This window comes from Hibiscus syriacus, unplaced genomic scaffold (genome assembly GCF_006381635.1).
Source record: "Hibiscus syriacus cultivar Baekdansim isolate YM2019G1 unplaced genomic scaffold, ASM638163v2 tig00110819_pilon, whole genome shotgun sequence".
Taxonomy (NCBI): Eukaryota; Viridiplantae; Streptophyta; class Magnoliopsida; order Malvales; family Malvaceae; genus Hibiscus; species Hibiscus syriacus.
In genome coordinates, this window is record NW_024062875.1 from 1,698,280 (window position 1) to 1,714,274 (window position 15,995).

The 15,995-nt window shown below is 37.0% G+C and overlaps 2 protein-coding genes across 2 annotated transcripts; both read left to right on the forward strand.

Annotated features, from left to right (window-relative positions):
- Positions 1 to 1,285: 1,285 nt before the first annotated feature.
- On the forward strand, positions 1,286 to 2,734 carry LOC120142121. The gene has a single exon (XM_039156868.1). It carries the CDS (start codon positions 1,286 to 1,288, stop codon positions 2,732 to 2,734), a length of 1,449 nt encoding a protein of 482 aa, XP_039012799.1.
- Positions 2,735 to 7,523: 4,789 nt separating this feature from the next.
- Positions 7,524 to 14,792, forward strand: LOC120142168 (ras-related protein Rab11C-like). The gene is made up of 3 exons (XM_039156900.1): positions 7,524 to 7,567; positions 12,395 to 12,577; positions 14,171 to 14,792. Exons 2-3 carry the CDS (start codon positions 12,413 to 12,415, stop codon positions 14,654 to 14,656), a joined length of 651 nt encoding a protein of 216 aa, XP_039012831.1. The 5' UTR covers positions 7,524 to 7,567; positions 12,395 to 12,412; the 3' UTR covers positions 14,657 to 14,792.
- Positions 14,793 to 15,995: the final 1,203 nt, after the last annotated feature.

Genomic DNA, 15,995 nt, shown 5'->3' on the forward strand with positions numbered 1-15,995 from the left:
GTGTGTGATTGATAGTTGAGAGAGAAGAAGCCAATCTCAAGCACTGTTATGTTATCATGTCTTACCTTCCATGCATGATGCATGTGTATCCTCCCATAAAATTATGGATAAAGTTGGTCCTTGAATTCTGCTCCCATAATCTAGCTTAACTAGCTTAAAGGTTGACGGACAAAGTTGATCCTTGGATCTGGTGTAACTAGTTGAAGGTTGGTAGACAAAGTTGGTCCTTGGATCCTGCACCCATTATTTTGATCATATAAAACACTCCTTTATCGTTTAGCCACATGTCGTAGGATTGTGGAAGATATATCAAGTACTTTGTCGCATAGTGGCGACAAGCATACTAGTTTAAGTTATTGTTTTCAAAAGACTTGGCCGGAAGCCTTTCATAACTGGATTGTAAACGTATATTTTGATTATTTACAGGAGTTTTGATTGCGATTTCAATGCTGTCGGTGTAGTATAGTGGATAGTATTCCCACCTGTCCCTAGGGTGACCCGGGTTTGATCCCCGGCAATGCCGGTTCTCTCCTTTTATTGCCCAACCAACGACAGCAAATACCTGTTACTTAGCCTCATTGCTTCGGCCTTCAAACTAGCACGTGGGTTTGAACTACTATATTGCTCCTGGGGTATTTCTAGTTTCTTTTGACTTCTGTTATCTGTGTTGGTGTTGCAATTTACTGCTTTAATTCACTAGGAGATGAGATGTATAAATAGCGTAATCACTCAAAAAATGCTTAGTTACAATCATTTTATTACTAATTTTCAAAAAAATAAAAATAAAACCCCTTTTCTAAAGGAAAGCAATTTACTTCAAATTTTCTAGAATCTTAATGAACTGATATTCATTACATCATGCAACTTGTCGTTTATTATTTGTTTATTCTCTTACATGGTGCAGGTAGTTTAGGTTCATTAGTTGGTGTTAACTGTTTTAATTGATCATGTTGCGAATAGTTCACTGGTTTCTCTTATTAAATCCAGTGTTTGCAGATTCCCTTTTTTGTTTATAGAAATAATATGTCTTGGAAATATAGAAAAATAGATTAAATATTCCATTTAGTCAATGGGGTTTTCAATGACAACTTGCTAAGGCTTCTTTTACTCCTTTGAAAATGGCTTGTTTCATGGATTCTGCTTTTCTTTTGCTTGTTCAAACCCATGTGCTAGTTTCTTGAATCTGAAACTTAGTCCAATAACTTTTGAAACTCTTCATCTTGATTCAAAAAATGTGTTCGTAGGCAATATTTTCTGTTGAAACTTTTCATTTGATCTCATTTTCATGGCCAAAGATCAGATCATTAGTACTATGTTCAGGTTCCATAAATTCTACTGCATAATTTTAATCCTTTCTGCATTTTCTATCATTTCAATCTTCTATTGGTGTCATTTTTCCAGCAATTGCTATTCCATAAACCTTTTAATGATGCAAAAGCCAAAGGAAGACATCGATCTACTTACATTCCCTTATGCTTGGAATCTTCTTTCATTTCCTACTCACCCTCCTCCTCAAATCCTTAAAATTGCTCTTTTTGTTAAGAAATGGCCTCATGGCTCTCGTGCAGGGGGGCTCGAAAGGCATGCCTTAACTCTACACCTTGCCCTTGCGAAAAGAGGCCACGAGTTGCACATTTTCACTACTTCTACTCCGAATTCATCCTTTCCGATATATCCATTTGCCAACTTAGTTTTTCACCTATCGAAGCCGACATCCGGTGGTTATCTGGAACAGGCAGTTGTATGGAAGCAATTTCAAACTCAAAACTCGACCGGAAGACATTTCGATGTGGTACACACGGAGAGCGTTGGACTGTTGCATACTAGAGCGAAGAACGTGCCGAATCTAGCAGTTACATGGCATGGAATTGCGTATGAAACCATTCATTCTGATATCATCCAAGAGCTTCTCTGGACACCAGAAGCACAACGGGGATCTATGACGACCAAAAGGACGACGAAAGTCGTTGAAGAGGTAAAGTTTTTTCCAAGATATTCTCACCATGTAGCTACTAGTGATCATGCTGGAGATGTCCTAAAAAGGATTTACATGATTCCCGAAGAACGCGTCCACATCATTCTAAACGGAGTTGATGAGGATATTTTCAGACCGGAACCCTCTCTAGGGAACGATTTTAAACAGAAGTTTGGCATCTCAAAGAGGTCATTGGTTTTGGGAATGGCAGGGAGGCTGGTGAAAGACAAAGGACACCCTTTGATATTCGAAGCTTTGAATCAAATATTCATGGAAAACAACAAATTTCAACAGAGTGTCACTGTGCTTGTTGCTGGTGATGGTCCATGGGGTGACAGATACAAAGATCTTGGAGCCAATATACTTGTTTTAGGTCCATTGGAACAAGCTCAACTAGCAAAGTTTTATAATGCAATAGATATTTTCGTGAATCCGACTCTTCGAGCTCAAGGATTGGACCATACTCTGTTAGAAGCAATGCTCACAGGAAAACCTGTAATGGCTACAAGAGTTGCCAGCATCACGGGGTCGGTAATCGTCGGACTGGAAATGGGTTATACTTTCTCACCTAGTGTGGATTCCTTGAAAAGGACTCTCTATAGTGTTTGGAATGATGGCAGAGTGATATTGGAGAAGAAAGGCAAGGCTGCTAGGCAAAGAGGGTTGCAATTGTTCACTGCCTCTAAAATGGCAGCTGCATATGAAAGACTATTTCTCTGCATATCAAAGGAAGAATATTGCAAATACCAAAAGTCCTAAACTATGTGACCCTAACTCGGGTTAGTGTCAGATATAGGTATGTGCTTAACACAATATGTTCAATTCTTTTCTAAGGTAATTCAAATATTTTATCGATTTTTTTTTCCTGATAAACTTCCTTAGTTTTCTCCAATTTATGGACTATGTTATCTTTCAGTTAGATATATGTTGAAAGATGACATGTATGAACATAGCATAGCCAGATGATAGTTGAAGTTCTTGGTAAATTTATACAACAAGTGCTAGAGGAATTGTATGCAATATCTTCAAGGAAAAATAGGGTTTTGCAATTGGAACATACATTGCACCGACTCTTCATTTTCACGTGAAATGGTATTTACCATATCGATACCATGCACATATTCGTTTATTACATTCATCCTAATCCTAAGTACGAATAACATAAACGGTTGGAAATACTTTTGATATTCTATTTTCACTTCAATGATCTTTGCATTAAACTTATATTCCTGGAAAATAAGAGATGGCGTTTTGTATTACAGAGTCTCCAGAATGGATAATTGACATCGAAAAGGAAATTAAGCCTAAATTATGTATGAGGACTCGGCCTTCACCCAAAGCACACTCAGAGCCTATGATGTAGTGGAGGAGTTGTCAACCTTCATTTATGCAAAACCGAAAGGATTTGAAATCCCAAATTTCAGAAGCCATATGGTTATATAGTTGAAGAGTTTAGCAAAATAATAATAAAAATTATCAAAGACTGAGCGGCAGGATTTGAACATGGGGCAAAGCCCACATGATTTCGGAATCTGTAATTGAAATTTATCCCATCCGATTATCCGAATTTTTTTCCAGATATATGATCTGAATTATCTAATCGAATCACCAGATCAACGAATCAGATCGGTCGGATCAGATCTTTTTACACACTATTAATTTCTAGTCATGCCCGATAACCACTACGGCACGCCCACTCGGTGAATGCAAGGGATGAATTTAACAATGAGTCAATGACAACTCTTTTTTCCGCGTCCTTTAATTTTTCGTTTTCATTTCGGCAATACTACTCCCTAGTTTATATATTTCATTTAAGTATCATGATTTTATGGCCATTGGGTGTGATTGATAATTGAGAGAAGAATCCAACATCAAGCAATCTTATGTTATCACGCCTTACCTTCCATGCATGTGTATCTTCCCATAAAATTATGAACAACGTTAAGTCTTTGATTTTGATCCTTATAAAATACTTCTCTATCGCTTATAATGTTATTTAATCTTTAATTTTCTTTTACGTGTAATCGATCATAGAATCGAAATTAAATACTCATACAGCGTCATTTATATTGGCCAGTGTTTAGGTGACCCAAGGGAATGTTTACCACACAATATTCATATTAGCATATTTGATCATGACCTTTAATCCTGATGCTAGAAAACTAACTTCCTCACAATTGCTCAAAAAAAAATTAGCTTACAACCTTTAGCCCCTACTATTCATGGATCTGTCTGTTTCCAAATTCGAAACATAAATACAAGACATTAACATCTTCAGAGGTTATCTGGAATACAATTGATGTCCTTGAATAATCAACACTGCCAAAAAAAAAAAAGGGCAAGCTCCAATATTCCCACTCGCCCGTCACACCAGCTTCACCAAGCAGCTTAATAAAGGAGGGATACCAGCTGCAGTACACGGTTTGACAAGCAAATTCAGAATTCAGCTCTATATCCAAGTTTGAGCAGTTTAGCGTCTATAGACAATAAGGTTGGAGTTTGGAATATAGTAAGGAGCCACTTTTTTGGGGTGCTCTAGGCCTGAGTTAAGCGACGATCGGAATGGAAGAAGCTGTTGGAGAATTGTAAAATAAGCACCTAAAATAAGATGTTAGCACATGGGGCTGAGGGAGGTTTGGACACATTGCAGTTGGAATTCAACAATGAAAACATATCAGAAAGGGTTCTGATGGCTAAAGTTTTGGAGATGACTGCACTCTAGCATAAGAGAAGGTGAGTCTTCCTACAATTCCCTCAATCAGTTAAATGAGCTAGTTATATATCATTTTGATCTCATATCTGGCATTGCTATGGCCAGGCTAGTCACTAGTGTCACAAGACCAATGCAACATACCCTGTAATATAGTTTGTGATCCGTGTGGCTTGTGGGTAAAATTCCCTAGAAAATCTTTAAGCTAGGAGTGTCCTAAAACTTTGCATTATTGTCCAATCTAAGGGCCCCTCCAATCAGCATACACTTAATCAATTGACGGTCAAGATTTCAGATTGAGCTCCAGTTATTTCAGTGCATACTAGCAATTATACTAGTAATAACTGCATTCCTTTGCATATTTAAGTCTTCTTTAAATCAAAACAATCACATAAGATAAATGTGAATGCACCATTATGCGCGATTATGCAATGCAGCAGAGAGCTAAAATGCACGATGCAGATTCTACTCTTGGGCATGAATACTACCCCGGAGTGACTCTGCAAGGTAGCTTGTCAGTGACACTCATAAGAAAATAATAAATGATCGATTCATTGTTAAAAATGACAAAAATAAGTAAAACAACCAAAAGAAACATCATAATTTTAAACATAATATTTTACCTAAGAAGGAAAGAATGTAATCAGCTAAGTATGGAGATAATTAGCTGCCATCATCAGCTCCAGAGTCAATTCAGGTTCAATGTGGAACTCAGTCTCTTTACCCCTGATCAAATACAAACTCTTTTATCAGTGTAAAATGAAGATGTAATGTTCGTGATTTCCAAATTCATATACAAAATATAAATGATAATATTGACTCTTAACTAAGTTTTACATAATGTATGCATTAGATTCTCACAATTCATATACAAAATGAAATGAAAAACAGATTTTTAAATACACGTTCCCAACATCGCACTAGAATATTTCATAAAATAAGTAACTTGGCTCGTTTATATCACAAGAAAACATGAAAAAGAGCTACAACATCATCTTAAGCTAGCACTAAAAATCTTTAAAATGCACGCAAAAGCTTGCAACTATGACTTCACTTTAAGTACATCCATCTTAACAGAAGGAGAAATATATGAATTGAATGGTCAAAGGCTTCATAGAAATACTAATATTTGCTTCTAGCTTACTAAAAAAAGGCTTTCTTATTGTATAATTTGATAATCCACCTTCAATCTGATCGTGACCGAGCTCTCCAAGTTAATAAAAACAACAACCAAATTCATTCCAATACAGTTCATCAACATATTCAAAGCTAAAGTTTGAGTTAGGACTTGAATATATCCACAGCATTAACACGAATCAAACATTGATACAAAGGAAGAGCTTACAGAACTGAAGAAAAAATCAAGCATACGAAACACAAACCTGGAATATTGAAGATTCCAATAAAAATACTGACAGATCTTCTCAAGAATCACAGCACTTATCTCCGGAAAAGTCACTTCCCCATGCTCAGTCTCCGCAAAACCACCTTCATCATCACCCAAAAAAACAAAATATTGGACCTTTCCAACCGAAAACAACTAAGAACCCAGAAAATCCAATTCTCCAAAAAGACTAAGTATGAAGAGATAAAAGAGAAATAGGACCTGGAGAAGTAAGCATGTTACGGATGGTTTGAGAAACCATGGCAGTTTCCTTGTCAATAATAAATTCCATCCCTTCAGCTCTGATCAGTTTAACTGTCTCTTCTTTCTCTCTCCGATTGTCAGCAATCCAGTGAGATCCCGAGAGAGACCGTCAGTCGTCGGTGACTTCCCGGTTTACTCCAGATTTTGGGCTCTAGTTTTTGGGGCTATCGGACCGATGATGACTTTCCGGGTTTTTTTCATAGGCTTATTAAAAAAATAAGTTTCTACACTATATTATTTGTTGATTTTAAGTGTTTAATTTTTTTTTTGTTAAAAATAAATATTTAACATTTTTTCGTTATAATTTTATATATTTACATCATAAGGACTGTTATCTAACATATATCATTATTATTTTTTTGAAAATTTTATTTAAGAAATATTTTAAAAATATATTTGTACTCATTTCCCTCGATCGATTGATGATACCAATGATGGCAACGCTAGGAAAATTGTAAGGGGACGAGAGGGAGAAAAAACAGGGGTGAGAGAGGACAACGAATAGAGAGATTTTTTAAAAAAATATATTTTTATCTTTAAAAAATATATTAATAACACATGCTACTTAACCGTTTTTTAATAGTTATTAAGAGATTAACACTTAAAAAAATATTATATACAAATTTTAAATATTAGTTTTAACCAAAAAAATAGATACAAAACTAACAAAAAAAATATAATTTGAATATTTAATTTTACATCAAGTCTTTTTCTTATTTAAGTAGATTATTTGGTAGTCTCTCTACTATGCTGAAATTTGAAAATTCACCTTTCTACTTTAATTTAGAATAACTTAAACCTCTGTATTCAAATTTAAATTTATTTTATACTTTAAAAACTATTTTAAAATAATTTATTGATTATTTTGACTGCTTTATTGATTATTTTTAAATTTTAGCAAAATACAAAAAATAGTGTATTACATTCGGTGTACAAACTCACTGTCGCAGTATAATAGTTGCCGGGCCAGTCTGATTTTATTCATATTTGTACATTTTCCCTCACAAAACTGCCCCTTAGAAGGGCACCGATCTCCTTCAAAGCCAAAAACCGTATCTACATCTTTTGCCCGTTTCAAAAATCAACGGCCCCTTCCCCCCTCTTCCTTTCTTTTCATTCGATAACTCTTTTTTTTTAATTTTTATTTCCTTTTAACTTTTAATATAATTTCTCCAAAAATATCTTCGTTCTTCTTCTTCTTTTGAATTTTCTCTTCTCGATCTATCTACTCCGAGTAAGTTCAATCGTGTTAAGCAACCAATGTGTAGGAACATTAAAGAGTAAAATTGTTGTGTATTATTCATGGCACTTATGCCATTATATACAAGAGATCTATAACTACCTATAACAAACTAACAACTTCAGCAACTAACTACAACTAACCAACTGATTACACCTACCTGCATACCAGCTTATACACTCACACACTAACTACATTCCACATTCTCCCCACTTTTGCCTTTTCCCCCAAGAAATGACTGAACACACACCTTTGCTCGAAACATCTCAAGTTGTGCTGCAGATAAAGGCTTGGTCAGACCATCTGCAACTTGATGGCTGGCAGGCATACAATTAATCAAAACCTGCCTAGCGACCACCTTTTCTCTAATGAAATGACATGGTTTGTTTTAGCATGGTATATCGGGTTTGCAGTAATGGCTACTGCATTGTTATTATCACACCACACTATAGGTATTTTAGATTGTAAAATTCCCATGTATGATAGTAAAGCACTTATCCACGTTGTCTCGGCAGTAACATCAGTCACGCTTCTATACTCGGCCATGGTAGACCTTGAAATAGACTTATGTTTCTTAGAGCTCCACATAACTAGATTTTCACCAATAAACACACAGTTGCCTGAGACAGACCTTCGATCATCTGCATTTCCACCCCAATTAGCATCCGCAAAAGCCACAACATTCAGTCCTGCAACAGACGATGTTATAGCCAGGCCATGATTAAGTGTACCAACTAAATACCTCAGGATACGTTTAACTGCCACCAGATGATCACGCCTAGGTGTATGCATATACTGCGCCACCTTGTTAACACTAAAAGAAATATCAGGGCGAGTGTGGCAGATATAAAGAAGTGCTCCTACAATGTTACGATACTCAAACGGATCAGGCAACAGATCTCCAACATCATTTTGCGTAAGCTTCGATGTGACCAGCAAAGGCGTAGCCGCAGTACCAGCATTGCTCATCTTAGTCTTCATGAGCAGTTCCATAATAAACTTCCGTTGACTGAGAATCAAGGTGTCATTAGCTCGATGAATCTCGATACCAAGAAAGAAACTGAGTTCTCCAAGGTCTTTCAACGCAAACTCAGCCCCCAACAACTTCACAATTTCTTCAATTTGATCATCTGACTCACTTGTAATTATTATGTCATCGACATATACCAGCATGTATACATAGCTCTTATGAACATGCCTAACAAACAAGGAAGTATCTGCTTTAGACTCTCTGAACCCAATGCGAAGCAAACACTGTTTTAACCTGTTATGCCAACTCCGAGGTGCTTGTCTCAAGCCATATAAAGCTTTTTGAAGTTTACAAACCAACAACTCACCATCAGGTGCCCTCTGCTCAAATCCAGGTGGCTACTGCATGTACACGTCTTCACTCAACTCTCCATGTAAAAAGGCATTAATTACATCAATCTTCCATAATTGCCAAACTTCGTCACAGCTAAGGCTAACACCACATTCAGCGTGGTGAACTTAACCACTGGACTGAATGTCTCATGAAAATCGTGACTTGGAATTTGAGAATACCCCTTGGCTACAAGACGAGCTTTATACCGATTGATAGACCCATCTGGGTTTTTTTTTCAACTTAAATAGCCACTTGCAGCCTACTACTGACCTACCTTCAGGCAAAGCCACAAGAGACCAAGTGTCATTCTTCTGCAAGGCTTTAATCTCGGATACACTGCATTTTTCCAATGAGGGGACTGAAGGGCTTCATGGATATTGACAGGTTCCATAGAAGCACATGAGGCCACGTACACCTTGGGCTTGAAAATCCCACACTTGCTCCTGGTACGCATATGGTGACAATTCAAACTGGACTGAACACCACCTTGTTCGCCAGCCTCGACATTCTCTTGAGCGCTGATTTCTACATCACTTTGCTCATGAGAGCTGCTTGCATCTATTGCTACTTCATAATTCTGGACATCAGTACCACCACTGCTTGTAGTATTATGTTCAGCATCAAAAGATGCATTCGAGGATTCTCCTGTACTCAGGGGCTCATGTCCTGTGGTTTCATCCACATTGTCAGGTGTCAACTTTTCACACGACTCAACAGGTTCAGCAAGACCATGCACACCCTTATTCTGTGCAAGTAACTTTCTTACATCAACAACAATGTCAATACCACCAGATATCGAAGCAGCAGTATTGGATGTTGTGCAATTGTCTGCATTTCCTGTAAATGGAAAGATTAATTCGTCAAATACAACATGCCGAGAGATGTAAACTCTCCAATTGTTTGCTAAACACATGTAGCCCTTGTGTTGTGGGTTATATCCTAAGAACGTGCAAGGCTGAGATCGAAACTCCATCTTATGCCTTTGAAATACTCGTAAATGCGGAAAACATTTACAGCCAAACACCCTCATGAATCCATAATCAGGTTTCTTCCCCCATAATTTTTCCAGAGGAGACACTCCACTCAATACCTTGGTTGGCAGTCTATTGATGATATAAACTGCAGTAACAACAACACAGTACCAGTAATGTAAATGCATTGCAACCTGAGCCAAAAGTATCAAAGCAAGCTCGATAATGTGTATGTGCTTCCTCTCAACCACTCTGTTTTACTCAGACGTGTGTGGGCAAGCCACTCGATGGATTATTCCACTCTTAGCTAGAACAGGTGAGAGGCTTCGATACTCACCACCCCAGTTACTTTGCACAGACTTGATTGTCACACCAAACTGAGTCAGTACCATTTGTGAAACAACTTGAAAGCACTCACAGATTGTGATCGATCTTTTAAAAAATACACCCACGTGTGTCTAGAGTAGGCATCGACAAATGACAAGTAATACCTATATCCGTTAGATACTACATTTGATGTCCCCCAAATGTCAGTAAAAACAAGTTGAAAAGGTGAACTATATACTGTAGAGGAATTAGAGAAAGGCAACCTATGACTCTTGCCAATACAACAACCTTCACAGACTTTATTCATTGCATTGGAAAGTTTTACATCAACCGTTTTACACACATATGTTACAGTACTACACGCAACATGACCCAATCTTCGATGCCAAAGTGTAAAGTCATCAACTGTCAAAGCTGAACTAGTTGAAGCATTTTCACAAGCTCCTAACAATCGTTCTCCTGAAAAAACATACAATCCTCCTTCAACACGCCCATGAAGCAATACTTCTTTTGTAGCAACATCACGAATACAACACCCTTTATCATAAAATTCAAAGTATACGCCATTGTCCCTAGCAAACTTGGACACTGAAAGAAGGTTTTGTGTTATTCTAGGTACGTGTAGTAAGTAATTTAACAACAAAGATTTAGTCGATGTTGTTAAGGTACCATTACCAACCATGTTTACAGGCAAAGACACACAATTACCAATAGTGAGCTTACCTGGACCACCATGTTCTGACCGGTGTGTAATATTACCAGAATTGGGTGTCACATGGTGAGTTGCTCCAGAGTCCACCACCCATTGATCTTGAGCAGAGCTAGTTGTTAAGTAACCTTGAGAGGAACCTTCTGTGGTTAGCTCACTTCGAGCCCCATTCAAACAGCAGTCACAACCAGTGCACTTAGCTTTTTCATAGGTTACATTATTCGCATTAGTTGTATCTCCTGCATATTGAGAACGACCAACATTGGTGGACACAATATGAAAGTCTTCATCAAAACGATGCCAGCACCTGTCAACGAGATGACCAGGTTTCCCACACAATTGATGCTGTACACGCGATCGGCCACGACCACGGCCACCTCGTCCCCCATTCCTTCCTCCAGAGTATGAGGTTTGATGCGGTCTATGACCATATGAATTAGAACTAGGTTGAACAACATTTGCGCGAGCAACATGACTGGCCAGTACTGAATCTTCCTGAGCAAACCCAACTAATTAGGCCTCAGCATCAATGAGAATCGTACTCACCTTTTCTAAGGAGATAGTGTCACCACTGGTGGTTATAACTGCCATGAATGGCTGGTACTCTCGGGGTAATCCTTTTAGTATACTTGCAATATGCCCCATTGTGGAAACTGCACTGCCACATGATGCTAAGGCATCACAGGTTTCTTTAACCTGAGACAAATATGCACGCATGTTTTCTTCACCTTTCTTGAGAGACTGTAGTTTACAGTGAAGGTTCATCACAGCTGTAGACGATCTCGTGGCAAAGATCTGTAATATCGTGTTCCAAACTGCAGATGCAATTTCTGCTCCGACAAACTGAGAGAGTAAATGCGTACTAATAGTCGATAGCAACCATGATGCTAACGCACTATCCTGAACTATAAAGTCTTCATTTGGAACCATCGTCCCATCTTCAGCATTCATGCATTCTGGTGGAGGTTTCAACGCACCGGTGAGCAATCGTTCAAGCCGATGACTTTTTACTGTGAGAAGTACTTGCTGCTTCCAAAGCAAGAAATTCGTTTCATCAAGTACAACATTAATCTTTTTGTTGGTGAACATCTTAATTCTGCTCGAAAGCGACTGTGAATCAGTAGCAGCCATGAACACTGAATCTTGCAGCAGAAACAATCTCTCCAGGACTTATGGCGATTGATACCATGTTAAGCAGCCAATGTGTATGAACATTGAAGAGTAAAATTGCTGTGTATTATTCATGGCACTTATGCCATTATATACAAGAGATCCATAACTACCTATAACAAACTAACAACTTCAACAACTAACTACAACTAACCAACTGATTACACCTACCTGCATACCAGCTTATACACTCACACACTAACTACATTCCACAAATCGCTTCCGTATCTCTCTTTTTTTCTTTTTCCAATTAGATTGATTGACTCGTTTGGATCTTGCAGGTTTGAGAGAGAAGAGGAATGGCGCATAGAGTAGATCACGAGTATGATTACCTATTCGAGATCGTGCTGATCGGCGACTCTGGCGTTGGAAAGTCGAATATTCTCTCTAGGTTCACCAGAAATGAGTTCTGTTTGGAATCTAAATCAACCATTGGCGTCGAGTTCGCTACTAGAACCCTCCAGGTTTATTATAGTTTCAATCAGCTCCTTTGATTCGCATTCATGTATGTTTACTTTTTCCTTCTGGAAGTTGGTTGTTCGCGATGTTTCTAGTATTTTGAGTGATAAATTATCTTGTTGATATTTTACTGTGTATGAAATACTTATGATCTGATATAGTTTAGGGGGAACTTTGCATGATTAAGTTGATTGTGAACTTTATGTAACTTAGTTGCGTTATTAGTATCTGAATTCTGAAAGAAGTCATTTCAGTAATGTTACATGAGGAATCCAACTGCCTTTTCTTGCTCTATGTTTTTACATATGGAAGTACATTTTGAACGAGTTGTAGCCAGGTAAGAAAAAATGATGATCAGGTAGTGATAATCGTCGAAGGCACTTTAGCATTGTAGTTGAGTTCAGAGGACTGTTTCATGTCTCTATTTAGTGGAGCTGGTAATGCTGGATACGGTAACATGACCCGAAAAAATTATAAACTCGACACCAAAGAGAACCACAAACGTGATATGAGTAGAATATGTCATAATCTTTACAAGGCTAAAATATTAATTTTTTTGAAAGCTATATAAATATAAAAATAACTTTAAAAACAATTCTGACATAAGAAAGTACATGAACATGATATGAATACACGAATTATTCAGTCTAATTTTTAGTAACAATTTCCACATGTAAGAAATGTTTGAGACTTGATTGAATCAAAGAGTATTTTATTGAATTGAAAATTAAGTTATTATATTGATCCAAGCTTTTGTTATGCTGTTTTATCCCAATGTTAATAACAGGGAATATAATGTTGTTTCATATGGGTCTATGTAGGGTGCTTATCGAGCGAGTTGATCGTTAGTTGGGTAGTGCTTGACTCGTGTTCGTTAAAAAATTTTGTTGCTCGCCTTCGTTAAAAAAAATTTGCTTCTCAACTCTACTTGTTGCGCGTTAAGCTCGACTCGTTACTCGTTAAGCTCACTAAAAAATTTACCTTATTTTTTAACTAAAAAAAATTACTAACACCATACGAGGATATTAGGGTTAGGTTTTTTTTGGTATTAAAATAATATTATTAATTAATAATATTTTATTATTTATTAAAAAATAATAGATTAGTTAACTTATTATTTTTTATTTTTTATTTTTTATTAATAAATTAATAATTATTATTTAGATTTATTTTTTGAATGAAATAATTTTGAAGTAACTACTAAAAATATATTTTAAAAAATTAACGAGTTGCTCACGAACTTATTGAGTCGAGTTAGACTTTGCTCGGTTCAGCTCGTTAAGATATCGAGTCGAGTTCGAATTTGAGTCGAGCCAACTCGAGTCGAGCGTTTACCGAGTTTTGACCAAGTCGAGTGCTCACGAGCTGCTCAACTCGTTAAGCACCCCTAGGCGTATGGCATAACTGATTTGGTTCTGAAAAAGACCAAATACTCGTTTATTTGTTGGTTTGTTATTTTAGAGTTGTTAGAACCCCTTCATATGACCTATTTTAAACCCTTTAATCCGAAGTATTTTTCAGCTTTGTTCAATAGTGCTCATGGTTAATTGGTTTTGTTTGTATTATGCAACTAATTTCTATCAATTTTCATGATTTAGGTGGAGGGCAAGACTGTTAAGGCTCAGGTTTGGGATACAGCAGGTCAAGAGAGATATCGAGCTATCACTAGTGCTTACTACAGAGGAGCTGTTGGTGCTCTTCTTGTCTACGACATAACTAAGAGGCAAACCTTTGATAATGTTCGAAGGTGGCTGCGCGAGTTGAGGGACCATGCAGATTCTAACATCGTCATCATGATGGCCGGAAACAAATCTGACTTGAATCATCTCAGAGCAGTTTCTGAGGAGGATGGTCATGCTCTGGCTGAGGGGGAAGGTCTTTCATTTCTTGAGACGTCGGCACTAGAAGCAAAAAACATCGAGAAGGCATTTCAAACCATATTGAATGAGATCTACCATATCATAAGTAAAAAAGCATCGGCAGCCCAGGAAGCAGCCGCTAGTGTTTCCCTTCCGAGCCAAGGAACCACCATAAATGTCACTAATTCATCAGGCAACACTAAGAAAGGATGCTGTTCTACTTAACAAGGTGATGGATTATATTTGAGGAAGTGAAAATATTTGCTAGCGAGTTGTCCTTTTTCTTTTTCCCTTCTTTTTTTTTAATCAAACATCGGCTGAGAGAGATACATGTAGAATACTTGGTTTTTGTTTTAAAAGAACCATATTGTTTGTTTGTAGCATTAGCATGAAAAGGTTGGAAGGTTGGATGGGAAGTCGCTATTAGAAACAGAGAGTAGCATAATTGGTTACTTCTGATCTAGTCTCTTAACTTGTAATAACAGCGCCTCTTTTATTCTTTATGTTTCGAACTTTCATGGTTATGAGAATTGAAAGGTTCAAATTAGAACTGCCAATTTAGTGGATTGGATAGATTTGAGTCGAGTCTATTCGACTTTTAATTTTTTTAATTTTTTTGAATTCAACTCATTTCAGGTTAAAGTCGTTTGGGTTTATTAGTTAATTTTTAGTCAGATCATTTCAAATTTGGTTCATTTCAGTCTTAGATATTCAAGTTTGACCCTCAAGTATAGGCCAAATATAACTCGGATCATTTCGGGTTCAAATTATTTCTAATTCGAGTCATATAATTAAGAATTAGATTGTGAAAAAATAATTGTGTAAATAAATATCATTTTCTCATGAATGAAAGAATAAAAATGATTTGAAATTAATTTAATGATTTTATATTTATCTCAAAGTGAAATAATATTTGAACGACCAAATATCAACACCTTAAAATTTGAGTGATCGTGGGAAATCAAACCAAATTATCACGAAAAGTTGAAAGAAAGAAAAAAAGGTGACCTGACTAAACATAATGTCAACCCTAGCCCTAGATAGATTTATTGCATTACTACCTCGAAAAGACTTCATTAAGAATTGAATCAAGCGGGAAATCAGATACCATAAAGAATCTATAACATAGCTGGAAGTTTTGCATCTCTTCGAGTTAGAACAAGAAATTAAGCCAAATGTTGATATAATAATTATTAGAAAGTCCAGGCGTATGCAGTTATAAGTGAAGCAACGATTTGCTTGGTGGTGCAAGTTATATTGGAAGTTTTAGAGGGTTACTATTGATGCACCCAGTTTTCTTACCATTCTTCGAACTTCAATGTACTAAAAACGATAACTGATTGTTTTACTTGCATTGCAGAAACAACATTGGCTCTAGTGCTTGTAGCTGAAAGCATTCGCTACTTCAACATTTGAGAAGGCTCCTCGCTGTATATAACATGCAACTGCGATACCCAGTGGATTTATGCTGCCGGCAAGAGGTCATCACAGTTATACAATTGCCCCCTCCCTCTAGTGGCCGTCTTATTTTCCATCTCAGTACACACACTGCTCTCTCGACTCT